General features: G+C 36.7%; 1 protein-coding gene across 1 annotated transcript; it reads left to right on the plus strand.

Annotated features, from left to right (window-relative positions):
* The first annotated feature begins 1,784 nt into the window (after positions 1-1,784).
* On the plus strand, positions 1,785-23,038 carry gpsm1b (G protein signaling modulator 1b). The gene is made up of 14 exons (XM_037692287.1): positions 1,785-2,168; positions 7,521-7,742; positions 8,937-9,072; positions 9,222-9,364; positions 11,080-11,203; positions 13,106-13,221; positions 13,367-13,522; positions 13,842-13,950; positions 14,082-14,196; positions 15,982-16,052; positions 16,144-16,314; positions 20,901-21,060; positions 21,174-21,379; positions 22,527-23,038. Exons 1-14 carry the CDS (start codon positions 2,107-2,109, stop codon positions 22,725-22,727), a joined length of 1,992 nt encoding a protein of 663 aa, XP_037548215.1. The 5' UTR covers positions 1,785-2,106; the 3' UTR covers positions 22,728-23,038.
* The last annotated feature ends 1,799 nt before the right edge of the window (positions 23,039-24,837 follow it).

Raw genomic sequence — 24,837 nt, forward strand, 5'->3', positions numbered from 1 at the left:
CATACCATTTAGCAACATAAATCTAATCAGAATCAAATTTACTTATCAATATGTCTATTGTATTCCTCAGCACTTTTCTTATTTCCTGTAAGACATTTAAAAACCGCTATATTTTATTTAAAACTGACTTTATGGCAGTTCAGTCATGTATATGTGAAAAAAAGAGAAATACTGAAATATTTTCAGTCATAAGAATAATTCCAGGTCAATATCTGGTTGTCTTCTGTTGTTTTCATGCATTGCTACAGTGCAGTTCTGCCCTCTTGTGTCCAAATGTATGTACTGCAGAGCATGTGTAATTTGAATGATTAAAAACATACAAAAAACAACTGAAGAGTCAAACTTCTGTTAAACGTCTCATGATACATAGGTTCAGATATGGGGGGGGGGGGGGGGTTGTCCTGTCTGTTTTCAAATACTAGATAAAAAAAATATATATAATTTGAGAGGTATTTATGTAGGGGTTAGAAAAGGGTTCTTCCAGGATCCTGAATCACAAGGAAAGTTAGTGAGATTCCATCCATCCATCCATTATCTTTACCCGCTTATTCCATTTTGGGTCACGGGGGTCGCTGGTGCCCATGTCCAGCAATCACTGTGCGAGGGGCGGGGTACACCCTGGACGGGTCGCAAGTCCATCACAGGGACACATAGAGACAAACGAGACAAACAACCATTCACTCTCTCACTCACACCTAGGGACAATTTAGAGTTACCATTATAATTTATATAATATAATATATAATAATACAATATATAATATAATCTAAGTGATACTACTCTAAGCTGATCTTTTTTTGTCACCTTTGCCTGTACATCCTTTTCTCACCTCCTTTACTTGCATCACATCAGCAGCACTAAGTCTGTGTGAGCAGATGAGCACAAATGAACAAAGCAGCATGAAACAGATCAGCAGCAGCATGAAACAGATCAGCAGCAACATGATGTGATTTTTCACAGTGATTATTCTGGTTCGAGATTCATGAGTGTAACAGCCTCAGGGTAGAAGCTGTTCCTCAGTCTAGTGGTTCTACACTTAATGCTCCTCAACCTCCTGCCTGAGGGGAGCGGGGTAAAAAGTGAGTGTGCTGGGTGAGTGGGGTCCTTCATGATGCAACTGGCCCTTCTCCTGCATCTGGAGCTGTAGATGTCTGTGATGGTGGGGAGGCTGACTCCAACAGTCTTCTGTTCTATTCTTTGCATATTTAAGCTGTAAATGAGTTAAAATTGGATGGATGGATGGAAATACAGTATTTCCGTACATACCCAGAGCTCATACTGTAATGTTTATTTATTTATTTTTAATTAAGTTTTTTATCAACATTACAAACGTCTGCCAGGGGTATATTAGCAGGTACAAAGGCAATAGTATTCAAGTATAAAAAAGAACAACATCATTATAAAAGGGTACAAAAGGTAAAAAAAAAAGTCGAAAAAGCTACAAAACAATCTATTTGCAGGTTATATAGATACATTCCCATTAAGTTTTTCTAAAACTGCCTTTTTGTTTTCAAGTCTTTTAATTGTGGTGCTGTATATGTAAAGTTCCTTGCTGAAGTGGGTTATGCTTGGCTTGAAGTTTGACCACTTTTTCTTGTGAATGTGAAATTTTCCCAGGAGAAGTAGAAGTTGGGTGAAGTGCATCAAGTCTTTATCCATATCAACAAAGTCCATGCTCAATAATCCAGGTATATTTATCCATAATATATTTCCCTGTAAGTTGAAGTATTTGTCCAGTTTTCTGTCGTATGAGTTGTTGTACATCTGTCCAGAATGCCTTTGTATGATTACATTGCTAGAATAATGAGAGATTGTCTCATACTAATGTTCTGGCTCAGCAGCCGAGACAACGTGACGTAAACGAGGGGCGGGGCTTCGCGCTTCCGGGTTTGTTTGTAGGAAACCTCACTTCCGTCGCCGAAGCTGCCATTACTTGAATGAAGAAAGAGTAGAGAAAAAACGAGAGGGGAGGGCGCCGAGAAGCGGCACGCCTCGAGGAGGAAGAAAAGGCTCGCTGCCTTTGGAGGAAGTAATTGTAAAAAAAAAAAAAAAAAAGAAACCTAGCTAGAGGAAGCGAGCTCGAAGTCGAGCACATTAGCAGCTCCCATGGCTCAGTCAGCGGCTAACGGCGTGAGCCAGGACCTGGCGAGCAAGAGGCTCAACTCAAGGTAGGAACACGACGGGGTCAGCCGTGGCTGTACCACGACCATCGTCGGCGAAAATTAGACAAAATATACGAACGGAAGCGGCTAAGAGGGTTAAAAGAAAAACCGAGGGGAGAATAACAAACAGGGGCTGCTAGCTCAGGTCTGAAGTTAAGGAGGAGCTAAGCAGCCAGCTTTCAGTGATTTAACAAAGCTCAGGACCAGCTGGTGATCCAGAGTCCAGGTCCTGGTCCTGGGTTTGGCTCATTCAAGTGTACAGACTGAGAGGAGCTCTGTAAACTTAGAAAGAATATTGATAAGGACAGACTGTCAACAGGTTGGATATATTCAGTATACACAAGGTTAAAAGTACCAGAGTAGCACACAACACTTTCAGTTTTACTCCATATTACCATGTACTATATTACTTTGCATGGGCTATTTTTCCTTTTCCTCCATCATTGGCTATAATAAATATATTGTCAATTTTGACAAGATTGACAACTACCTGTTGTCAACAAAGAGTCTTATCAACCAATTAACTAAGTGGATCAACTAATGATCACTGTATATCAGACTCTTTGGAGGATTAAGGTCTGACGTTGATGTGTTTGTCATGTCACACCACAAGAATGCTGTTAAACATCTGAAAGTTATGTTTTTTTTTAAATATCCCTCTAAGAATTTATTGATTTGGTCCCATCTACAGTATACAGTCATAACAAATCAAAGATGAATCACAAGTTTATACAATAAGTTGGATTAAAATTCAAGTGTCACTCTAAAGGAATGGGATGTACGGAAATACTTTTAAGTTTGTGCACACATACATGTTAACATTGTCTTTTCATAAAAAAAAAAAAAAAACATTAAAAGAAATTGACACAAAGCCAGAATCACCTTCTTAGTGTTGCGAACACAGCAGTCGGTGTGGAAGTGTTGATCTGAGAAGTGACATTCACGAGGCCTGCAAGGTTGTCATGTCCCTGACAGTCACACACAAATATAAATACACACGTTGAAGTGTTGGTCACAGAGCGGTTGCTTTTCCTTTTTGTATTTTAGATAAAGTCAAAACATGACCTTTCCACCATGTGGGTTGAGGATAGTGCGTGTCTTCCAAAAAGTCAGATGAAGGAAATTATCTCTAGGCGTTTTGTGTTTTTCTTAACCAATACCTTTAAAATTCTTCTTATTTTTTTTATTGTGGGGGAGAAAGTTATAGCACGAGTTTCGCCTGGTGTTTTTTCGAACAAATTATAATTCTATCCAAGTAATTCTGCAACTAAGAAAAATAGTATTCATTACTAACAAAATAAAAAAAAGACGTTCAGATTCATGAGAGCAAAGAAAACGCAAGACAGTTCTGATTTTCTCTGAAGGAGACCCTCTCTGCAGGAAGGAGGACATTCCTAAAGAGTTTCTCTTTGGTTTCCTTGACAACTGGTTATGGTAGTCTGTAATTATGGGTTTATTACGACTCTGAGCCCAGGGTTTCAACGTGATGCCAAGAATTATAAACGCAGACCTTTTGGTTTTGAAATAAAAATCCATTAAGAATTAGACTGCATTAAAGTATCACTCATCATATATGTATGGTTGTGTCACAAGCATGTACCAGAGTATGCACGCATCACTTGCTTTAAATAACAGTTCTAAATAGGTTGTTCAACTTTTCTAATTAACTGATAGTAATTAATAATTTCTTTTTTTATATACATTTTTTTTATTCTAATTGTAAAATGTTAACTGCTCAATATTAGAAAAATCCTGAACATGAAAAACATGAACTTTATTCTTCAAGTTGTTCTGCCATTCTTTGGTAGAACAACTTGGGGTCTTTGTCTTGCTGCATGACACCCCCCCCCCCCCCACTATCGTCATCCCATTGATTGAAAACACCCGACTCTAATTTCACCTTCAAACTAACTGCTAATCAACATATTGAAGGTTATATAATTAATTATAATACCTTATATTGCTGCTACACCCTGCTTCCTGACACTTTGCTGTTGTAGTGACTTGAAGGTCTTCTTTGTTGGATCATTGGCAGTTTATTATGGGATGACTATTTCCCCAAAAAGAGCAACAGAAAGGCTAATCAGAGGAAAGTATAGCTGACTTTTTTTTTTTTTTTTGCACAAAACATGTTTAACTCCAGCCACAAAGATTGTAAGACTGAACGTTGAAGTTCTGTGGTGGAAACCAAACTGTATTTGTCTTAGCTGCTATTTTGTTTTAGTTTTTTTGTAATATTTTGACTCCTTAAATCTGTTGTAATTCTCACTTCAGATCTATATCAGTTTTTGTCTTGAACTTATTTTCTGCCAGAAAAAGCAGCCAGCCCACATTAAGTATTTTAAGTTGCATAACTTTGAATAGAAAGTGTAACATTTTTGACAAAAGGGTTTCTTTAAATATTTTGCTTTTCTTCATTTTTTTTAAACCTAATTTTATAGTTCATTAGTGGCTTTGACTGGTGTAATTACCATCTGTCTTTCTTCTCAACATCTGGTTTTCTACTAAAATTGAACTTCAAAAAAATTATCTGCTAGAACAACTATCCTTGTCCGGTCCCTTCATATTTGTGATTGGTACGTTCCTTTGATTGAATACTATGCAAAACACAGTTTTCGCCAGTACTGAATGATTCTCCTCAAGGTCTTTTGTATTTGTGTTGGTCAGATTCTGAATGTTTTAATGCAACAAAGAACATCACGCTCACTCTAAAACAGCAGCCCTAACTTATTGTCCGTGGAGTTTTTCACTCAAATTAAAACATGTAAGATTTTGTAAACTCTTTGACCTCTCTTTTGCCATGAACAGTCATGCAATCTTGCAATTTCCTTTTTGCACTAGTAGCTTTGGCATAGTTGAATATCTTTTGGTAAATTGCAGCAATCTGTAAAATTCGTTGGCATTTTAATTAGGGGGCTGTTGAGTTTCCACATATTTACTGAGCTGCAGTGTTTCTTCAATTGGCACTGGAGTGGCTTTTGCTATTTTTAGTTTATCATGCGTATGTACATTTTCAAACGCTTATCTTTAATAGTAACCAGTTGCAATTCCAGTGTCCCTTTATGTAGTGCGTACCTTTCAAAAAGTACTTGAGCCCTGATTCTGAGTTCAACCACAACAACAAAGTTAATCTGCTTTGAGCAACTATGTTTCTGAACATTTAGATTAGAGGATAATTTTTTTAAACAAATGGCTTTCTGCATTTTTTTGTACCATTACCTTGGCCTTTGATAATACATAAAATGCATATATGCACAATTTTATAATTTTAAAAATAATCTAAGTTTTCTTTAAACATGGGTACAGTTGAGAGTCTAGACTGCATCAGTTGTTCGTGGTGCACAGATGCACTTGCAGTAATTATAAGTGGATATTTTCAAGAGTTTGTCATGATTCAACTGTTGAAGCAGACTGGGGTGAATGAGAAATAAAAATGCCAGTTTAAATCCTTATTTATTGATGTGTTTATTTTTTGCATAAAAATAAAATCTTAATGTTCAAAGGAAGGTGCATTCATTCAATAACTTAATCCCAATCTTTATGCGTCTTTGCTGGTGTCCTAAATATGTTTTTGCTCATGTCAGCAGATAGGTGGATTAGTCAGGGCCACTCGCTTCACCTCGTGCTCTTTCTTAAGGAAGTGCAGGTTACAGGATTAGCAGTTCCGTGTCCCTCTCATCCCTTCTTTCTGTCTCTCACTAGGGCAGTGGACAAGCCTAAGTGCATTGCTCTAACCCAGTCATAGTAAAATGTATCTCTGCTCTAACCCAGAATGCTGTGGTAAACAACTTTTGCTTTGAAAGGCAGAACAATGAATTCCATTGTTTCAGCTGAAAATAGGTTGACAACAATCGAAGGAGGAGATGCATTCTTGCTATGGATACTAGGAACTGATGACGACAAAGAATAAATCAACATTTAGACGGAATTTCTATGGATTAGTGAAGGAAAAAAAAACTGGGAGTTGAAGACATTTTAAGCAGTAGTTTTGCCAAGAAGTACAGTTGTAACTGGTTCTGTTGTTTTGTGGAATTTTTTATTTTTTTATTCCCCGTTGACTGTTTTGGCTACCACAATGGAAGAATAACCATTGGTTTTTGGAACACACTTGGAAGACTTGAAAAGCAGATGTTGTTCTTGGGTGTTCATGGATGGTGTGTGGTCATAAGTCACAGTTCGAATGTATCCAGATTTGCTTTACTTGTTTCAGTACTTTGGATTTTGTTGGAGCCATCAATAGACAAAATGGAAATGTATTGGACAGCTGGCATGGTCAAAAATCTCAGCACTGCATCATATGGGATTTGTGTTAGTTAATAACTTCTGCTTATGTTTAAATAGTCGTGTTTATTAATTGATTTATTGAGCATTTAGCTTTTCTTTTTCAACTTTTCGTCATGGCTGCTGAGCCTTGTCCTCTCACTGGAGCAGAGAGGGCAGTGTGTAGACTGGTTCATTGTGGAGCCCGACCTCAGTCTATGATTAAACCTTTACACTTGGAGCTCCGGGGGTATGTGGACAAACTACGAACCAAGCATAAACACAGGTACTTGTGTTGATGTGAGCGTTTTGCCACTTTTTAAACCAATCAACTTCAGGTAGACTCATTCAACATCTGATTAAAACAATAACCTCTGGTTTAAGACCATGTTGGTAGCACAAACATTATTTTTCCACTTTAAAAGAACCCTCATCCCGTTATGCATTTATTTGTTTATTTTTGTTTTTACTCTTGAAGGAGGCATTTCGTAAAACTAATCAGATTCACGGATAATCCTTACTTAACTCTATGTTCTGGTGACTTATGTGGACTTTAGAAGTACAACTCAGCTGCTCTTTACTTGATCCTGGATTATACAATGAACCTGGAGTATCTTCTTTCTGGCTGCAATTCTCTGATTAGGCCTTGTTGTACTTGTACTGTTGTCTACTGAAATGTTTTTAAACACACAAAAATGTTGGTAAAATAAGAATTTTAAAGTGTAAATGATTACGCAGTGCGTCTCTAGACATGGAAAATATAGATTTGCTTTTTGTTAAAAAAAATTAAATCATGAAAAGCTAAGCACTTTCGAAAGCTTTATACAGATAATGATCAGTGCAAGAGTATTTTAGCCTGATGTAAGCAGAAATGAGTGAAGTGTAACATCTCAAGGTATCTATCTTAAAGCTCAGACTCTGTTGCTAAGGCAACAGTCCACAGAAGCGGCTACAGACCTTGTTGTTGTCATGGTGATGCTGTCAGCGCTTCACCGTGGGATGATCTTGCACCACTGCTGTAATTGTATTTCTGTAACTGTACATTATCATCTGTGCAATAATTTTTGTGCTGATTTATTTGAACTTTGCATCATTCAGGATGGAGGCGTCTTGCTTGGAGTTGGCCTTGGAAGGAGAGAGGCTCTGCAAGGCTGGGGACTTTAAAGGGGGAACAGTGTTTTTTGAGGCCGCTGTCCAGGTTGGCACAGAAGACCTGAAGACCCTCAGTGCCATCTACAGCCAGCTTGGCAACGCCTACTTTTACCTCAAAGAGTATGGCAAAGCCCTGGAATACCACAAACATGACCTCACCTTGGCCAGGTGAGCACTCAAGCTATTAAATGTATAGATTTTTTTTTTTTGCATTTGACAGTTTTAAAGCAATATATTTTCACAGTATGAAAAAATAAACATTACACTTTCCATATTTATTATTAAGAAAAAGATATTGGTCGATAAGTTTCCCCCCAAATTAATATTGATTTTTAGAATGTGAAAAAGGAAAAAATGCTTTGGGGAAAAAAAAAAATGCTTTTGATTCATTAATATTTTCAACAAGTATTAATAACAAATTAAGAGGCAGGAAGTCTCTTCGTAACTTTACTAATGTTTTATTGGTTATAAGTCTTTCAGATGGACACCATTTTTAAGATGAGTGATGCAATTCATATTTTAGCTGTCACCTTCTTAAGAAAAAGCTCTGCTCTGTGCTTAGTCTTTTTCCTGGCAAGTATGAGTGATGCATGTGATTTTTGTGTTTGATGTGCAGACAATCCCAGAAGAAAACATTTAATATTATACAGATGCACCACAGGGTCATTGGTTACTTCAGTAAAACACAATAAGCAGAGCTAACATGTAAATCCCACTTTTACATAAGCCAGTAATTACAAGGGTTAAAGAAAAACATTTTTTCAATGAGTAAAGACGTCAGACTAAAATCCACTTGATACTGCCCGTGTAGGAACCTAATTATTCCAAACTATTATATATTTGCTTTAAAAGCTTATTTTGAAGTCTTGCATGGTTGATTCTCTTGAGGCTATTGCAATTTTTTTTGACAACCCAGTTGCCTTACAAGGTGATTTCAGGTTACTTTTTCCAATATATTTTTATTATTATATTTTATTTTTATTACACAATTAGATGCAAAGAGACCACCAGGAAAAAAAAATAAACATTTTTGGATTTTTGTATAGTAAAAGTCTGCAACTAAAATTTGTTTATTTAGCTTGTGAGTTATCTGCTCTCCTGCAGTGAGTGCAGCTGGTAGTTCAGCAGGGAAGTGATTAAACACCCCTGGGAGGTTTACCTTGTTACATTACATTCTCACCAGGACCACTGGGACCTGATCCCTGGAAGTAAGCAAATAATGTTGTGTAACAAATCCTGCACTATTTCCCAATTAAATCCTGTTAAAGCATCTTAATAGTTATTGTTTAACCAACAAATTAACTGAGTGAAGTCATCTGCGCTCCCACCAATAAACCAAACGATGTGTTTTCCATTTCTCAGAACTATAGGAGACAGAATTGGAGAAGGAAAAGCCAGTGGCAACCTTGGCAACACTTTAAAAGTGTTGGGGCGCTTTGATGAGGCTGTCGTCTGCTGCCAAAGACATCTGGACATTGCTCAAGAGCAGGGTGACAAGGTAAAATGGTGTATTTTAAATTAACTGGTAAAGATTCAAACAAATCAACATGTGCACACAAATGATGAAACTTTGGATCCAAATTTAAATGACTGCAACAATCCTGACTTCTGCAATGAAACCAGTCTTCCCTTGCTGTAATGCTGTAGGTTGGAGAAGCCAGAGCGCTGTATAACATTGGGAACGTGTTTCATGCAAAGGGCAAGCAGCAGCTGTGGAGCTGCCCCCAGGAACCAGGAGACCTGCCAGCTGATGTTAGAGACACACTGCAGAAAGCTACGGACTTTTACGAGTACGTGTCCTGAGCAGTGCATTTAACACATTCGACAAATTTATAAACGTGCACAGATGAATGCTGGGTAAAATGATAATGAAAACATCTCGTTATAGTCTGTTGTGTAAAACTAAACCAAAAGCAAATGTAAAAAAATGCATAAAATGCACAAAAAACTGCAAAAAAGTTTAGGTTCAGCTGATTTTAGATAAAGGTATGCTATATTTTCTTCAATAAATTAGAAATAATATGATTTGTTTGTAGTTCTGATATATATTTTTCGATAATACAAACATAATGACAAACAAAAGTCTGATCCTTTGTCTTGCTCCTTCCAGTGGCCAGTTTGTATGGGCTTCTTTTGAAAACGTCATCACAATTAACAAAAAAATCTTTGTCAATTTTAAAGGGGAATTTATCGACTCCTCACATTTCAAATTGATTACAGTTTAGAGGGCTGCAGTGATTTATAAAATTGTTACAGATATGCCTGTCGCAATAAACAATAAATCAATTAAGCGCATTATTAATAAAAATTAGGTCAATAATTTTCATTTATCGGCTTTATCGTTTCTTCGTGTCTCTCTCTTTCTACTCAAGACACAGGATGACAAAAAGACTCTACTTCGGTGCTGTTCTCTGACCCCTCCTTTTCTCTTTTCACTTTAAAATCTGTTTTAACCATTCAAAATTGCGTTTTTGGATTGTTAAAAGCAGCTAAGCTGAAAAGCTAAGCTAACAGGCCGACCTCGGGGGAAAAAAAAAACTGTCATGTCGAAGCTCCAAATTTCACAGTTAAAACCCATGCCTTTGTGTAAAAAGTAGTTTCTTTCTGCAAAAAACAGCTGAGAACTTGTTTACTGATTTTTTTTAAATTTAAAGGTTTGTGTGAAAAATGCTATGCTAAAGAGCTCAAACCACACCGAGCGTCCACCATTTTCAGAACTGAAAAACAGGAAGGAGAGACAGTCCAGGTGATGTCAAGGGGCCTCCCTCCAATATTCTTAGAGACACGCTGGCTCCCTCACTATCCATCCTTTGAGTCAAACAGTTTTATACTGTATATCGAGTGGTCAAAAAAGATACTACACTCAAAACAAATTACCAACATTTCTTCTTAAATTTGACAATAATTACTAATTATTGTCAAATTTCAAACAATATTATCGTTTATCGCAACAATTTCTGAGACGATTAATCGCCCAGCAAAATTTGTTATTGTGACAGGCCTAATTATAGCGGCAACAAATTGTGTCAATATTTATTCTATTTATCACTATTGTGTTAAGAGCTTTAATTCAAACACGACTATGTAAACTACCTAAATAAAACAAAGATTCAAAATGCTGAGTACAGTGACCGGATTCTGTGGTGATACAGGTCCATTCATCACATGTTCAAGCTATTGTACCTGCTTGCTTCAGTGTTTCCACAACTTTGATTTTGATCCCATTAAAGCAGTGGTTCTTAAAGTTTTGGTCACTGTGTATAATGAAACATTAACTGAGGGCCCCCAGATAACGTACAAAAAATAAATCAAATGTATAATGATAGGTAATGGTATGTTTTTGCCATAAATATAAATAAATATTATAATTTCAGTGTTAAAAGATAGTGTAATTGCTGTTTTTTGGAACTGAATATAAAGACAAAAAAAAACAGGTAAACAACTTTGTTTTACTTAGGCGTTGAATATAATGTGTGCTGCTCTTGTTTGTTCTCATCTTCTGCAGGATGAACTTGTGTTTGGTCAAAGAGCTTAGTGACCGAGCTGCTCAGGGGAGGGCCTATGGGAATCTTGGCAACACCCACTACCTGCTGGGTAACTTTGTTGAAGCAATCAAGTTTCACCGTCAGGTAAACAAACTCAAAGTTTTACTTTAACCGTCATCATATTTCCAAAAAAGTTCAATCTGCTCCAAAGTGCTCCAAAGGGTGATGGGAGTCAAACTGCAAATACTGGTCTGTGTGTGTGGGTTTGCGGTACACCTCGGTTTGCAAATGTCCTCTATCAGAGACTGAGACCTCACAGTCCAAGAAAGCCAACTTGTCATTTTTTACATCTTCTCGTGTGAACTTGATGTATTTATCCACAGAGTTGATGTGGTCAGTAAAATGTTGGACTTCCTGAGATTTAATTTTAACCCAGGTGTCGTCAACTTACCTGAACCAATGACTTGGTGGTGTCCCTGAAAAGGACGTCAAGGCTCTCTTTTCTACCTCCTCCATGTACAGGTTGGCAACAATAGGAGAAACTGGAGACCCCATAGCACACCCATGTTTCTGCCTATAATATTGCTCCTCATATGTGAAGTAGGTTGACTGCAGGCACAGTTTCAAGAGTTGACACAGTTGTTCTGTGGAAAGCGTGGTCCTGCTGCTCAGCCATCAGTGTGCTAATGATCCATTGTTAGGCTGATGGTCCTTCTTGACCATATGAGCAGCTGGTTTTGGTTGTCAGCAGCAAACTGGTTGATCCACTCTTGAGAATGTGCTATTTAAGAGACTGAGCTGAAAACAGCACCTCAGACTGAGGAAGTCTCTCGGATGAGAGACGAAATGTTTCTACATTTTTTATTTTATTTATTTAATGTCCAGAGGACCAGATTGAACTTTTTTGGATTTTTCTACCTGGATTATTGAGCATGCATCAGGATACGTCATCATATTTGTGTCACTGTGGTGCAGAGATGAGTTAACGTCATCAATTATTCATCAGTTAAATCATTCTGAAGTTGTTCAGGGACTTTTTGTTCTTTCAACAGAGAAAAGAAGTAAATATATTCAAAATGAATCATTTTCCAATTTCACAGATTTTTGTGACAACACAAACCCAAGCAGATTATCATGTTTATTGCTTTTGGTTTTGTAGCTCTGCATTTTAACTGAAAATGTATTTCAAGGCTGTTTTGTCACTATTACATTATTTCATATTATATTTTGTGTTTTTAATAGCTTGAGCCTGCAATTTTAGTATTTGTTTAAATAAATAAATGAGGAAAAAAAACAACAAAAAAAAACAACCAAGCATCATGTTTATGTCTTGCTGAGAGAAAACCACATTTGACTACTTCAGATGTCTCTGGCTAAAATTTTACATGCAAAACAACCCATTTGCTCAAGAGGGGAGAAGACTGACTCTCATTTGAGTAAGTCTTTCTTCAGTCATAATATATGCAGTTTTGTTTAGTCTGATTTAAAACCATTTGAATAAAAAAGTCCTAATTAGATTGGCAGTGTTGTTGCCTAATCTGAGAAACATACATCTAGATTTATTTTTCAGTGCATCTCGTGCTGTAGTAGCTCAGCTTGCAGAGGTTGTTCCATTACAAAACAAGGAGGAGGAAATTGGTTTCTTGGTGATTCATTGAAAAATATAGCTTAAGGCGGTCTCTTCCTGTGTTTTCCTGTCACTCTCTATTTCAAACCACTTCTTTCCTTGTGCAAGAAACCAGTCTGTCCTCTCTTTCCCATTACAAATCTATCAGTGTGCCTCAGAGGGGAACACACTGCTTATAGAGAGAATCAGACGGAGCGATTTGATGCATCAGTGCTGCAGATGCACCTCTGAGCAGAAAATGTGGCATCCAGCAGAGCTTGAATCTTCAATAACTGTCTTTGTTTGTGCACTAAGTAAAAAATGCTACAAAATGAAGAAAAAATTAACTTTAATATTAGAATTTTTATCATTTTTATAAACTCGCACAGAATGAAAATGCTATTTTATTGTGTTTGATCTCACTGCTGTGTCGTTTACAGCGATTATCCATTGCGAAAGAATTTGGAGACAAAGCAGCTGAAAGGCGAGCCTACAGTAACCTCGGTAATGCCTTGATATTTCTGGGACAGTTCAACGCAGCCACAGAGTACTACAGGTGAGGAGAGAGTGCAGTCTGACATTTAGTGGAGAGACGATCACAACCTCATAAAATGAAAAAAATAAAAAAATCCATCTGTCATTTGTTGTTCTTCCACACATTCCTATTGGTTCTTGGTAATTTCTTTGTTTCTGTCTCGTAGGAAAACTCTACAACTGTCCAGGCAACTGAGGGATCAGGTGATGGAGGCTCAGGCTTGTTACAGCCTGGGAAACACCTACACTTTGCTGCAGCAGTACGAGAGGGCTATAGACTACCACCTGAAACACCTGTGTATAGCCCAACAGCTCAATGACAGGTAGAGTGAGCATGAATAAACTATAGATAATGAGAACAGCAGCGGATTTAAACTAGATAGTTGATGGGAAACTCCAAGCATTAATGGTGGAATATAGAGGAAACACATGCAAAAAATAAAGTGGTTGCAACAGAATTTTTTGCCTTTCTAATGGTTCTATACAGAAAACTTCGTCAAAGTGTTTAGGTATTTTAATTATGATTTATCTGTAAAAAAGTACAGCATATAGACATGTAAATGGAGTTAAAGGTTTCTTTTTCATTTTCAGTTGCATTTTTTTTTTTTTTTTTTTAACGTTTGTATGTCGATTTCTCAATAGGGTGGGTGAGGGCCGTGCCTGCTGGAGTCTGGGAAATGCATACGTGTCTTTAGGGAACCACAAACAGGCTCTCCACTATGCCCGAAAGCACTTGGACATCTCTAGAGAAGTGAGCTATTTTATTAAGCTGAGAAATTTAATTAAATAATAGTAGAAGATTTTATTTTTTAGGAGTGAGTCCTCTGACACGTGGTCCTGATTGTGTGGATCTCTGTACCCGCTTCTTTCTTTTAAACCTAGATAGGAGACAGAAATGGGGAGCTGACAGCCAGAATGAATGTGGAGCAGCTGATGGAGGCTCTGGGAGTCAATGAGAGCGATCTTTCACCCTCCAGTTCAGAGTTTGAGATGCAAGGTAGCTCCTTAAGTTTGATTATTTTGATCGCAGGCACTCGTTTCCAAGTTTCAAACTCACTGTTTTAAGGGAAACTTGAATCGTAGGCTAGAGGCCATTTGAGTCCACAACCAAAAACTGAAAAATTGACTCCATTTAAAACTTTAGTTGGTTTTTAGGTTTTTTTTTTTTCTAGTAATTTATTGTACACAAATATCATTTCCATATTAAAATACAATTATTTTTAGTTTACCGGTAGTTAAATTAGTTTTTAAACAAACACTACTAGGGTGACCAAAGAGAGGGTCTGGCAGTGAACATTTAATCAAGGCTGTATTATTTTTTTTTTTTACTTTTTTTACAGAGGAAGTAAAGAACTAAAGGCAGATGTACTGATTAACAAATTAGCACCAGGTGTTTGATGGAAGCAGAAGACAAATTGACGGGCTGCGTTCACACTCCAGGCAAAATGGCCCAAACCCATTTTTCCTCCCAAATACAATTTGTATATAATTTTATTTTTTTTATGACTCTCTGAACATGTCAAATTATTATTATTTTTTTTCAAATGAGCTGTTTTACGGTTTCTGCCATCTTTGTTTAACATTAAACGATAGTTCATAATATACGGTAACCTAAACAAACCTAAAATATAAGTTTTATTAAAAAGGAAAGTAAAAAATAAAATAAAACTGGCAGCTGTTACACAAGAAAAAAAGTAGTCCAGTTTGCCAACTTTAGCATTTAATATGTTGACTTTGTGTTTTGGAACAAGATTATTAAAGTTTTGTCTTGTTTTTTTTTTAAATAAAAGAAGCAGCATTTAACACAAATGCAAGGACATGGAAATAGCTTTAAACATTAAAAAAGATTGTTTAGGTTGATTATGCTTAGAATAGGAGGTCTAGTTACCATTTTAATTCACAAAATACGTTTTCTTTATTTATTTTAATAACTGTTTATTGCCCATTTTAAATGTATGTTATAACAATGCAGATCTTGTCAGGCACATTCTCATTTTAAAATGTGTAGAAATAAGTGATCACCCTTTGCACATGAACATTGTTTCTGTAAAATATTTCTTTACCTCACGCTTTTCAATTCCTTATGTGTTATGTATAAGTTGGAACAGAATAGGCAAATGTAGACCAAAAAAAAACTGTTTGCTTCCTTGTTCGTTTATGTCTGAAAGTTTATTAAAAATAGGGACATGCCTGTCAGCAGTTAAAACAAGCTGGCTTTTTAAAATAAAAATGGAAGCAAACAACAATTATCATAAAAGGTTTCAGGCTAACCAATATAAATAATAAGATGCAGGTTAGAACTCAAGATGAAACATTGTTTTTGTGATGAACAGGAGTTTGCTGATCCCATCAAAGTACCATATATAATATTTTTAATGTCTATGTTTGACAAACTGTACTTGTGGATTTGACCAAGCTAACCAAAATATTACATAGATGCACACAAAGTGACCATAAAAAAATGTAAGACTAAATTTAGGCAAGACGGTGTCTGTTATGTCTGACCTGATGCTAAATTTGATCAAACTAAATCAAGTGAGGTTAAAGTCTTTGAATCAGAGCTCACATACAGGTGCTTTAATCAGTTTATTTTCCTTGTTGTCTGCTTCATACCCCTGTTTGACCATCATTAGACCACCACTGAAATTACAAGCTAAATCTAATTACTGGCATGTTGCAACCTTTTAAAATGGTTTTTAAAACAAATTCAATGTGTTGCTTTCGCAAGGTGACATACGACATGTGCTGTTATGTGATGTGTTTATTTACTTTTTTCCTGAAGGAGCAAGACCCAAAATTACCAAGAGAAACAGCATGGACAGTGTAGAGCTATGGAAGTACTCTTCAGATAAGGTGAAGGAATTCTGCTTGAAAAAATAATTGTTTGCTTTTTCTCTGGTTTCTCTTACTAGTGTCTTTTTCACAAAGTATTGTATTTCTACAGAATGGGGACAACCAAGACTTGGAAAGTATACCAAGAAGATCTAAGAGTCAGCTCTCACAAGCTGGTAAAAGAAAAGGCTATTCTGACAGTCAGACGTCGGACGAAAGACCCTGGTTGGATTCTCCCGTAGACACTGATGACATCACTGTTCAAGTCCCTCCTCCAGTGTCGGTGAGTAGCATTGCTACATTTTTACTTTTAAAACCACATTTTCTTTACATGCTTATACATTATTTTAAATGTATAAGCACATAAATATAATTGTTGTAGGAAATTCTGTCCATAAAAGTTATGAACAGAATCTGTGACGACGGGTGGTCCTGGTGAAGTTCCACTCCCACTCTGAAGGAGTCTGATACTGCTGACATTGTGAACCAGACTCACACCTTTTGTATAGGAACTGACTGGTCTGTAGCAAATGTCTTCCAATCCCATGCTTATGGAGCACCATGGGGAACACGGTTGAAAGCCTTCTCCATGTCAACAAAACATGTGGACTGGTTGGGCTAACGCCCATCTCCCTTTGAGGACTCAGATGAGGGTAAAGAGCTGGTCATTGCACGGTATGGCCTTGGGATAAACTTTGTAGAGTTTTCTAAAAAAGTTAAGTTTTGAATGTCCAGAGGACCAGATTTAACTTTTTTAGATTTTTCTACCTGGATTATTGAGCATGCATCAGGATATTTGTAGAGTTTTCTTTATTAAGAAGCTCTGTCTTTAACAGATGTGGGAGGATCAGGTGAAGGATGAGGGGCTCTTTGACCATGACTGTAGGAAACACTGCAGGAAAATAGGAGTATACTCTTTTATCTTGTTTTTGCATTTACCATATTTTTCAGCCTATAAGTCACAGTTTTTATGCATAATTTGCATGCCCTGCAACTTATACGCCGAAGCGACGTATTTATGGATTTTTTCCCCCATATTTATATATAACCAATTTTTGGCTGAGATATGACTGTTTTCATTCATTCTGACTGAAAATATTGACCACTACCTTTTTCAGCTGCTGTATGGCATGTCGTTGTATATGTAATAGGTTACTGCCATCATCGTCTGCACGGAGGAAATGTCAAATCAACTTCATTTTGCTGTGCCGCCTGGCGAAATGCAGCTAATTTGACCATTGAATTGTATTTATTAAGTAAAAGTTCAACTGAGACACACCTTTGCTATAATTTCAAGCAAACAAATAATTGTTTTTAGGTGGTTCTCTTGTTAAATTTCGAAGAAATGAAGAGCAAGTCACCCTTTGCGCGTTCATGTTTCCGCGTATCGGCTTTTGAAAATGCAGCTGGTTTTTTCAAGTGTTAATCTTGTTAAATTCTTGTTAAAGTCCTTCTGTGCATGCTCCCACGGCCGCCCAACAGTTTTTGGCACAACACCGGCCCACATTTCCGGGTTGTCACTCAACGGTGACGCATAATAGATGTGACGTCTACGGCGAAGCGACATATTTATGGATTTTTCCACTTTATTAGACATATTTGGACTGATGCGACTTATAGGACGGAGCATTGTTTACAGCAGAAAATATGGTATTTACATTTGTTTTTTGCAAATATTTCCTGCTTTGCCCCCTTTTCTTTTCTCTCCTAATTTTTTCATCTTTTCTTTCTTGTTCTGCCGCTTTGGCCCACTTGATTACTTAAACATTACAAAGGTAGGAGTGACTAAATTCACAGGAGGACCATGATGCCAAGGACACTGGACAAAATTTGCTTACTCACACCTGATTATCCTTTTTACAGTGCAAGAATGATTAGTTTCTGAACATAGTTAAACTTTGCTAGCTGTTGGCAAGCAGTGTTCTCTTAACTAACCCCTGCACCCATATTTCTATGCTCCATCTCCCTCCTCCCTTTAGCTGAGCCTCTCAGCAGATAATGTGACCTTGATCACAGAACTGGTACCCTCCCCACTGGGTCAAACGCCCAGCTTCCCATAATGAGTTGTTTTCCCACAGTGGGTGAACAGGACAGAAATGGCCTGCCGGAGAGCTTCAGAAAGAGAGTGATAGAGGGACGGAGAGCTAGTATGTAGTTTTAAAGAGGCCTGAAAGAGAGGGACACTAGAGGCGAGGAAATTAGTGTGGTGGGTCATCTAGAGCAGGAAAGTAAAGAGAGAGAGAGAACGAGTGGTGGTGAAAGCAGAGCAGAAAGACGTGTGATCCAAGCATGTGATGCTCAGGGAGGAATGAGATAAAAGACAAAGAATTATCGTTCCTGGTAAGAGGTTTTACTTTGGCTTTTCAGCTTAAATAACGAGACCGTGCAAAGGATTCTGTGTTTATTTACTGATCCGGTTTGGTTTCTATGTAAATATTTCAGCATGTTAGGTGAGTTTTACAGTCTGTACATACGTTTTAGTCTTGTTTTCTAGGTGTCCATAAAGAATGTGTCAAAATCTTCTTTTTTGCATTTACTTATAGAATTTCTCAAATGAATAACTGGTTGAAATCTGGTGTCTGCTGACCTGCTTCACAGCTAGCTCAAAATTTATTTTTTATAACTTTTTATCATCTTAATCTGATTTTTAGATCTTAATGTGTCTTGGTGGTACACTGAAATAGTTGCTTTAGTAAAAATTTACAAGTACTTTGATTTGTTTAGATATGGCACAAGTGTATCATTTTAATTAGTGTTACATAGAGAGCCGGCTTTGGTTTTTGTTGCTCCGTTTATCTTGTTCCTTTATTAACCTCCTTTTAAATTAATTGAACAAAAATATAATGAAACTACAAACAGCCCCATCTACTAAAATATTAGTTTATAATAATTTATACTATACTGCTTTTATATTTTAGTACACTTATGGGAACAATAACTGTTCTAAAATCAACACATGCTCATAAAATTCATATTTAACTACTAAAAAGTAATTACTAAACAAGATTACATCAATGGTTTTCCCACAAAATCAAAATTTAACTAAGTTTTTGATAAAGTATTTTCTTCTCTGCATTAAACAATGACTGTTGTTTACTGCAGCTGTTGCAAACAGTTTCTTTATATCGATTTAACTACATTTTTAGTTCATATATATAAATGTTTTATTCCACTTCTACAGTGGTGCCTAATGTTTTCAGTTGAAATGACATTGGGAGCAGATCATTTCTGTCCTGCAGGTTGCCAGCAGAGTTGGTGGCTACAGCTGCTCTCTGCTGTCAGATCTGAGCTCTCAGGGTTAGCTGCCTGAAACATTTTATCTGGCATGAGGACCTCCCTGTACCCTACCTAACCCTGTCAACCACCAGAGAATTTTCATCGCTCTGAGCTGCAGAATTCAACAGCACAGCTTTGACCATGACGCAGACACAAGCTGGATATTTGCTCTCTCCTGGGCTGCAGGGACTGGTGTTTATTCTGCAGTTTATGTGTCCATGACTGGCTAACACGTTTATAACTTTGCTCCATTAAACAGTAAGACTCCACCTGGTGTTGCAGTCAAGTACTACTGCAAATCCTGTTTAATTTTTATTATTAATACTTGCAGTAATTGAATTAATGCTTCATGTTCCAACATTTTTTTAAACAAGGGTACATGTTTCGTGAAACATATTCGTTATAAAATTAAACAGTTTAACTGACATTTCCAGTACTTTATTTTCTCTTGAGTAGTTTTGATCAAAGCTAAGAGATTCAACATTAAGTTAAATTTATCACGACCGTAAATAGTAAATGAACTGTACTTGTATAGCACCTTTCTATCTTATCAAGACACTCAAAGTGCTTTACAACACAATCTGTGCCTCATTTACTCATTCATACAGCACTCTACAAGATCTCTAATAAGAATAATCAGAGCTTTATCACATTCTTACACTGATGGGACACGCATTAGAGGCAATGAGGGGTTCAGTGGCTTTCCCAAGGACACTTTGGCATGTGACTGCTGGTGGAATCGAACCCCCAACTCTTGCATTGGAGGACGACAGCCCTAACCACTCAGCCACAGCCGCCCAAAGAAAAGTAGTGCTTAATTAACTTGCAAATTATTTGTATATGTGCATTCATATACAAGCAATTCAGTAGTGTTTAAGTGTAAATGCTATTTGTTTAAATACATGTTTTAGTTTTCATCTCAAAGACTGGCAAATTGATTCACAAGTTCAAATTTTATTTTGTTTTTATCAGCAGCTAGATTTTTGATACATGTAGCTTTTGTTATTGCAAAAGATGAGTGAAAAAGAAAAAAAAAATTGCTTGCTGCTTCTTGACGAAAAAAAAAAAATGTCAAACTGATTAGCAGAGAGGTCAAAGCAACTTAAACAACATTCAGTCAGTCAGTGGAAACCTATTAAGAACCAGTCACAATTCCAGTTATAGCTCTTTATAGTTTCATCTAAGTTACCATTTTCGTTAATAATCTTGTTCAAGATAAGTATATCACCTTCCATCTAAGCTAAGGTATTCTCAAGATAGCCATCCCTTGTGTGTTAATCAGATGATGGCTGTCCTGAAAATCTTTCTTATACAGCTCATATGTACATTTAGGTTAATTATTTCACCTGTAGAGCAGGCTTCTGGAACGAAGCAGTCAGGTTATCCAGGAAATGAATCTGCATCATGTCTTATCCTTTTAGACTAGAACAATAACTATTATACAAGAAAATAATTGTAAAAAGTAGTTTTCTCCCAAAGAATAATTAATCATTAAAAGGGAGGTCTTCATTCCAGCATTAAAAGAAAACAATTGACAGGATCACAAGAGACAATAAAAACTATGTTGAACAAGTTTGAATTTTTCTGTTTCAGAAGCTGGGCCGTGACCCCTCTGATGAGGACTGCTTCTTTGACCTCCTTAGCAAGTTCCAGAGCAGCCGCATGGATGACCAGCGCTGCCATCTTGATGATCCACAGAACGGAGACAACGGAGAGGGAACTGCGAACACGCCAACCCTGAATGAGATGATAGGTTGTTTGATCAATTAGTATCAGTTTTGTTTACATCACAAGTTCTTCCTAACCGTTCTTCACCAGAGAAACCCCATCGTTGTCACTTAGGACTTTTCACTTTTGTCTTTTTAGATCCTGCAATTACTACTTCCCCCCAGACCGAGGAGCTCTTTGATTTGATCGCTAGCTCTCAGAGTCGTCGTCTTGACGATCAGCGTGTAAGCGTTGGAAACCTTCCAGGCCTTCGGATCACACATAACAACCTAGGGCATCTCGTTGGTGAAGGAGATCATCAAGAACCCAGTGATGACTTCTTCAACATGCTTATAAAGTGTCAGGTGAGGATATGAGGCAAACTCAGGGTTTTAATCAGCACACCAACTGAATGTGTGTATTTTATATCAAATGTTAGGCAAACATGAAAAGATCCTGTTCATCTTATCATATTTGTTTAATTAAACATTTTACTTAAAAAAGTACACTAATTGATTAATTAAACTGATTTTTGCTTTTTTTCCAAAATGTCATTGGCCACACCTGAGCATGCTAACTAAAAAGTCACAACTGTGGGCGGCACAGTTTTGTGTCGATTTCTGCTTCAAAGGTGCCTTTTATTCCAGGGGAGCTTTTCTTGGCACAACACCTAATGGGAGCTTGTGGTGGAGTTTATAATCTATTTTAGATGAATTGCAGACATGGGCTATTCTGAGTCCATTTTAAAATGTCAAAATCGATTTTAATAACATTAATCTGCTGCGTCTTTAGGAAAATCAGCAGCGTAGTTGATGTGTAATACCAAGTGACACTAGATTTGCTGTAGCTGCTGGAGTTGAAACATGCAGCAGTGTTTTCACAAATTTCTCATCTTTTCTTCGTTGAACCTCAAAGATTATGTCTCCAAGTAACGGATGAAGTTATTTTAACATGACTGTCTGTAGAAGGGCTTTTGAAATGTTTCACTTGTGTATACATTTTTAGTGATAAACATGATGCGTTAGCTTTGTGTTTTCAGTATCATGTTGGCATCTAAGCTAGTTGTTTGCCAACCTGTGATTAATAAGGTTTTTTGACGTATATCTTGCACTCTTTGTCAGACATATAATTGTATGTAATCAGTGTTTTGTTCCTGTAAAATAAGTCAGTTATGTTATTTTGTTTACCGAATAAATGCATTTAGTCTGTTAGTCTGAACCAAGTCCTTACTAGTGGCCTTCATTTACCTTACTGTAAGTGTTGGCCCAAATTTCTTTATTCACCGTTATATCCTTCTCAAAACTTAATAATATATTGTATATCAATGTTAAACAGTTATTTCTGTACATAAAAAACAGTAGGATTGTCATAACATTTCAGCAGATCAGAAGAAATTATTAGAATTGGGGTTAACCAAATAGTTTGCTTCCATCTGTTTTTATTAACCATTAGCCATGGTAAACTCCTAATCTGTTGACTTCTATTTAACTGTGTCCGTCTTCCTGGCTCCAGTCCTCCAGGATCGATGATCAGCGGTGTTCCCCACCAGAAGCAGGCCCTCATGCCCCTACAGTGCCAGATGAAGACTTCTTCAGTCTAATCCAGAGGGTGCAGGCCAAGCGCATGGACGAGCAGCGAGTCCAGTTGCCCGAAGACGACCAGGACAACCCTCCGTCTCCTGACCCAGAGCCACCCGGTGGCTTTCCAAGCTAGAATTGGGTGAATAATGCCACACAACTTCGTGTCAAAGAAAGTAAGACCAGAGAAAGTGAAAGGATGATGAGCCGACATGTAAAGGCCGCACTGAAGAGTGAACTAACCAGAACATTATTAAGAAGACAAATTCCATGTGCAATAGGTGGTGCTCCATTTAATGTTGCTTGATGTATTAATTACATGCAAATATAATAAAACATGCAAAACAGAGGCTTGATGGGGGTGGGCAACAAAAAACAGTTTGGGGGTAAAATAAAAAAAGCTATAGTACAATGTATATACTAAATCTGATGCCTTAATCTGAATATTTTCAGACCCATGATTGTATTCCCCACTGTCAGACGTGTTTTTGTAGAACACAGTGGACGTACAGTTTGATATGGACAACTAATGTGGAGACCTGCAGTGTGAACTGTGAACGTCACAAAAGTTTATGTAGAGAAACAGTGTTGACAGGTGTGCACTGACGTTTTATATAAATGGGAATTATATTGTTAATATTAGACAAATTTATTTCAAAATTTATTTGAGTAATGCTGCTTTTTCCGTTGAAACAAGTGTTATTTGTGCAGTAACAGTATTAGTATTGGCTTTTGAGTTAAAATACTTGGATCACAATTTTTTTCAGTAATTAACTTTATTTTTTATTTTCAGCTTCGAAAAAGTAAAATGTTTGTTAAAAATATGGACAAAACCATCTTTTTAACTTGTATGCAATGAGTGTCCCTCTTTACAAAATATGCAGTAACCAAGGTTACTGAGCAAATTATACCATCAGCTTATTAAAAAAAAAATACAGGTTTGTTAAATTAAGCTTGATTTAATGTTTCCTTTTAAATGTTTCCTAATCTTTATTTAGTTTATTTTTTTTTATCATATTCCCCTTATTTTCTGTACTTCGGTCAGTGAACTACAGTTTACAGTAGGGATGCACGATATCGGCATGGTATCGGTATTGGCCGATATTAGCGATAAAGTTAAATATCGGACGTCAGCCATTCCATCAAACTTACTCACCGATATATTTAAAAAATAAATAAATAAAATGTATATGTGTGTGTGTGTGTATGTATATATATATATATATATAATTTTTCTTGTAAATATTTATACAAAAGGTGCTGTATGACAACCTAGCGACAAGCACAACGTTATGACGTCACGTGTGACGTTGAGTTTAAATTTGTGAAAATTTACAAATTTGTACTGTTCCAGTGTTGTCATTGTGTGTTTTAATTCTACAGCAGAGAAAGATATGTAGTCTCTGTAAGTAGGTTTAGGGGAAAAAAATTGTTATTGTATCGGTTATTGGCCAAATAAGTTTTAATACATCGGCATATCAGACATCGACCAAAAATCCAATATCGTGCATCCCTAGTTTACAGCAAATATTTTCAGTTACCAGAGCATTTAAACAAGAAGTTTTATTGTTGAGCCTTGTTTTAAGACAATACAAAATCTTTAGAGTACATCGATAGTACAGACTTGTCATTTTGTGTCAAAACCTTTTATTACATCTGAATTACAGAATCTGTTGGGACTAAAATGCACTCTTCAATCTGAAATTACATGACATCACATCCTAAGTATGACAGTTCAGAATAATTTTAGTTTTGTTAATCTGCCATACAAGCATCATTTTACAAAGTTCAAAGTACACGTTTAATAAAAGCAGAATGTGCTTTCATGTTTGGTTGGTTGTTTAAAATAAGGAATTATGGTACGAACTCCTGATAAAACGAGTCTGAACAAGATGGCCTACAGAGCATCTCTTTAATGGTACTAATTTTTGACTTTGAGGCTTGATTTTTATTCAAAAGCAGTGCATACCTCATATCTTTATCAAAGTTTATAGCATTAAATGATGAACCAAGCTGGATCATGTTGTAATACTTTATTCATCTCTTTTAGTAACGGATACATTGGGAGCTGCAGTTAATATATTACTTTTTTTTTTGTAATTTAACTTTCATAGAAAGTATCTGGAATGCTTCATTTGCCATAAATTGTACATCTAAATATATTTTGTAATTTTGTTCCTTCTGAGAACACGAATATGTCGCCTCATGCTTTTAATAAAACGTTTCAGATGTCGATTTGAATGGGG

Source organism: Nematolebias whitei, chromosome 18 (assembly GCF_014905685.2).
Source record: "Nematolebias whitei isolate Nwh7 chromosome 18, NemWhi1, whole genome shotgun sequence".
Lineage (NCBI taxonomy): Eukaryota > Metazoa > Chordata > Actinopteri > Cyprinodontiformes > Rivulidae > Nematolebias > Nematolebias whitei.

Coding starts and splice junctions, on each gene's coding strand:
- gpsm1b (XM_037692287.1), top strand. CDS start 2,107: ATGGCTCAGTCAGCGGCTAACGGCGTGAGCCAGGACCTGGCGAGCAAG. Junction 2,169..7,520: donor AGCAAGAGGCTCAACTCAAG/GTAGGAACACGA, acceptor TGCATCATTCAG/GATGGAGGCGTCTTGCTTGG. Junction 14,197..15,981: donor TTCAGAGTTTGAGATGCAAG/GTAGCTCCTTAA, acceptor TTTTTCCTGAAG/GAGCAAGACCCAAAATTACC.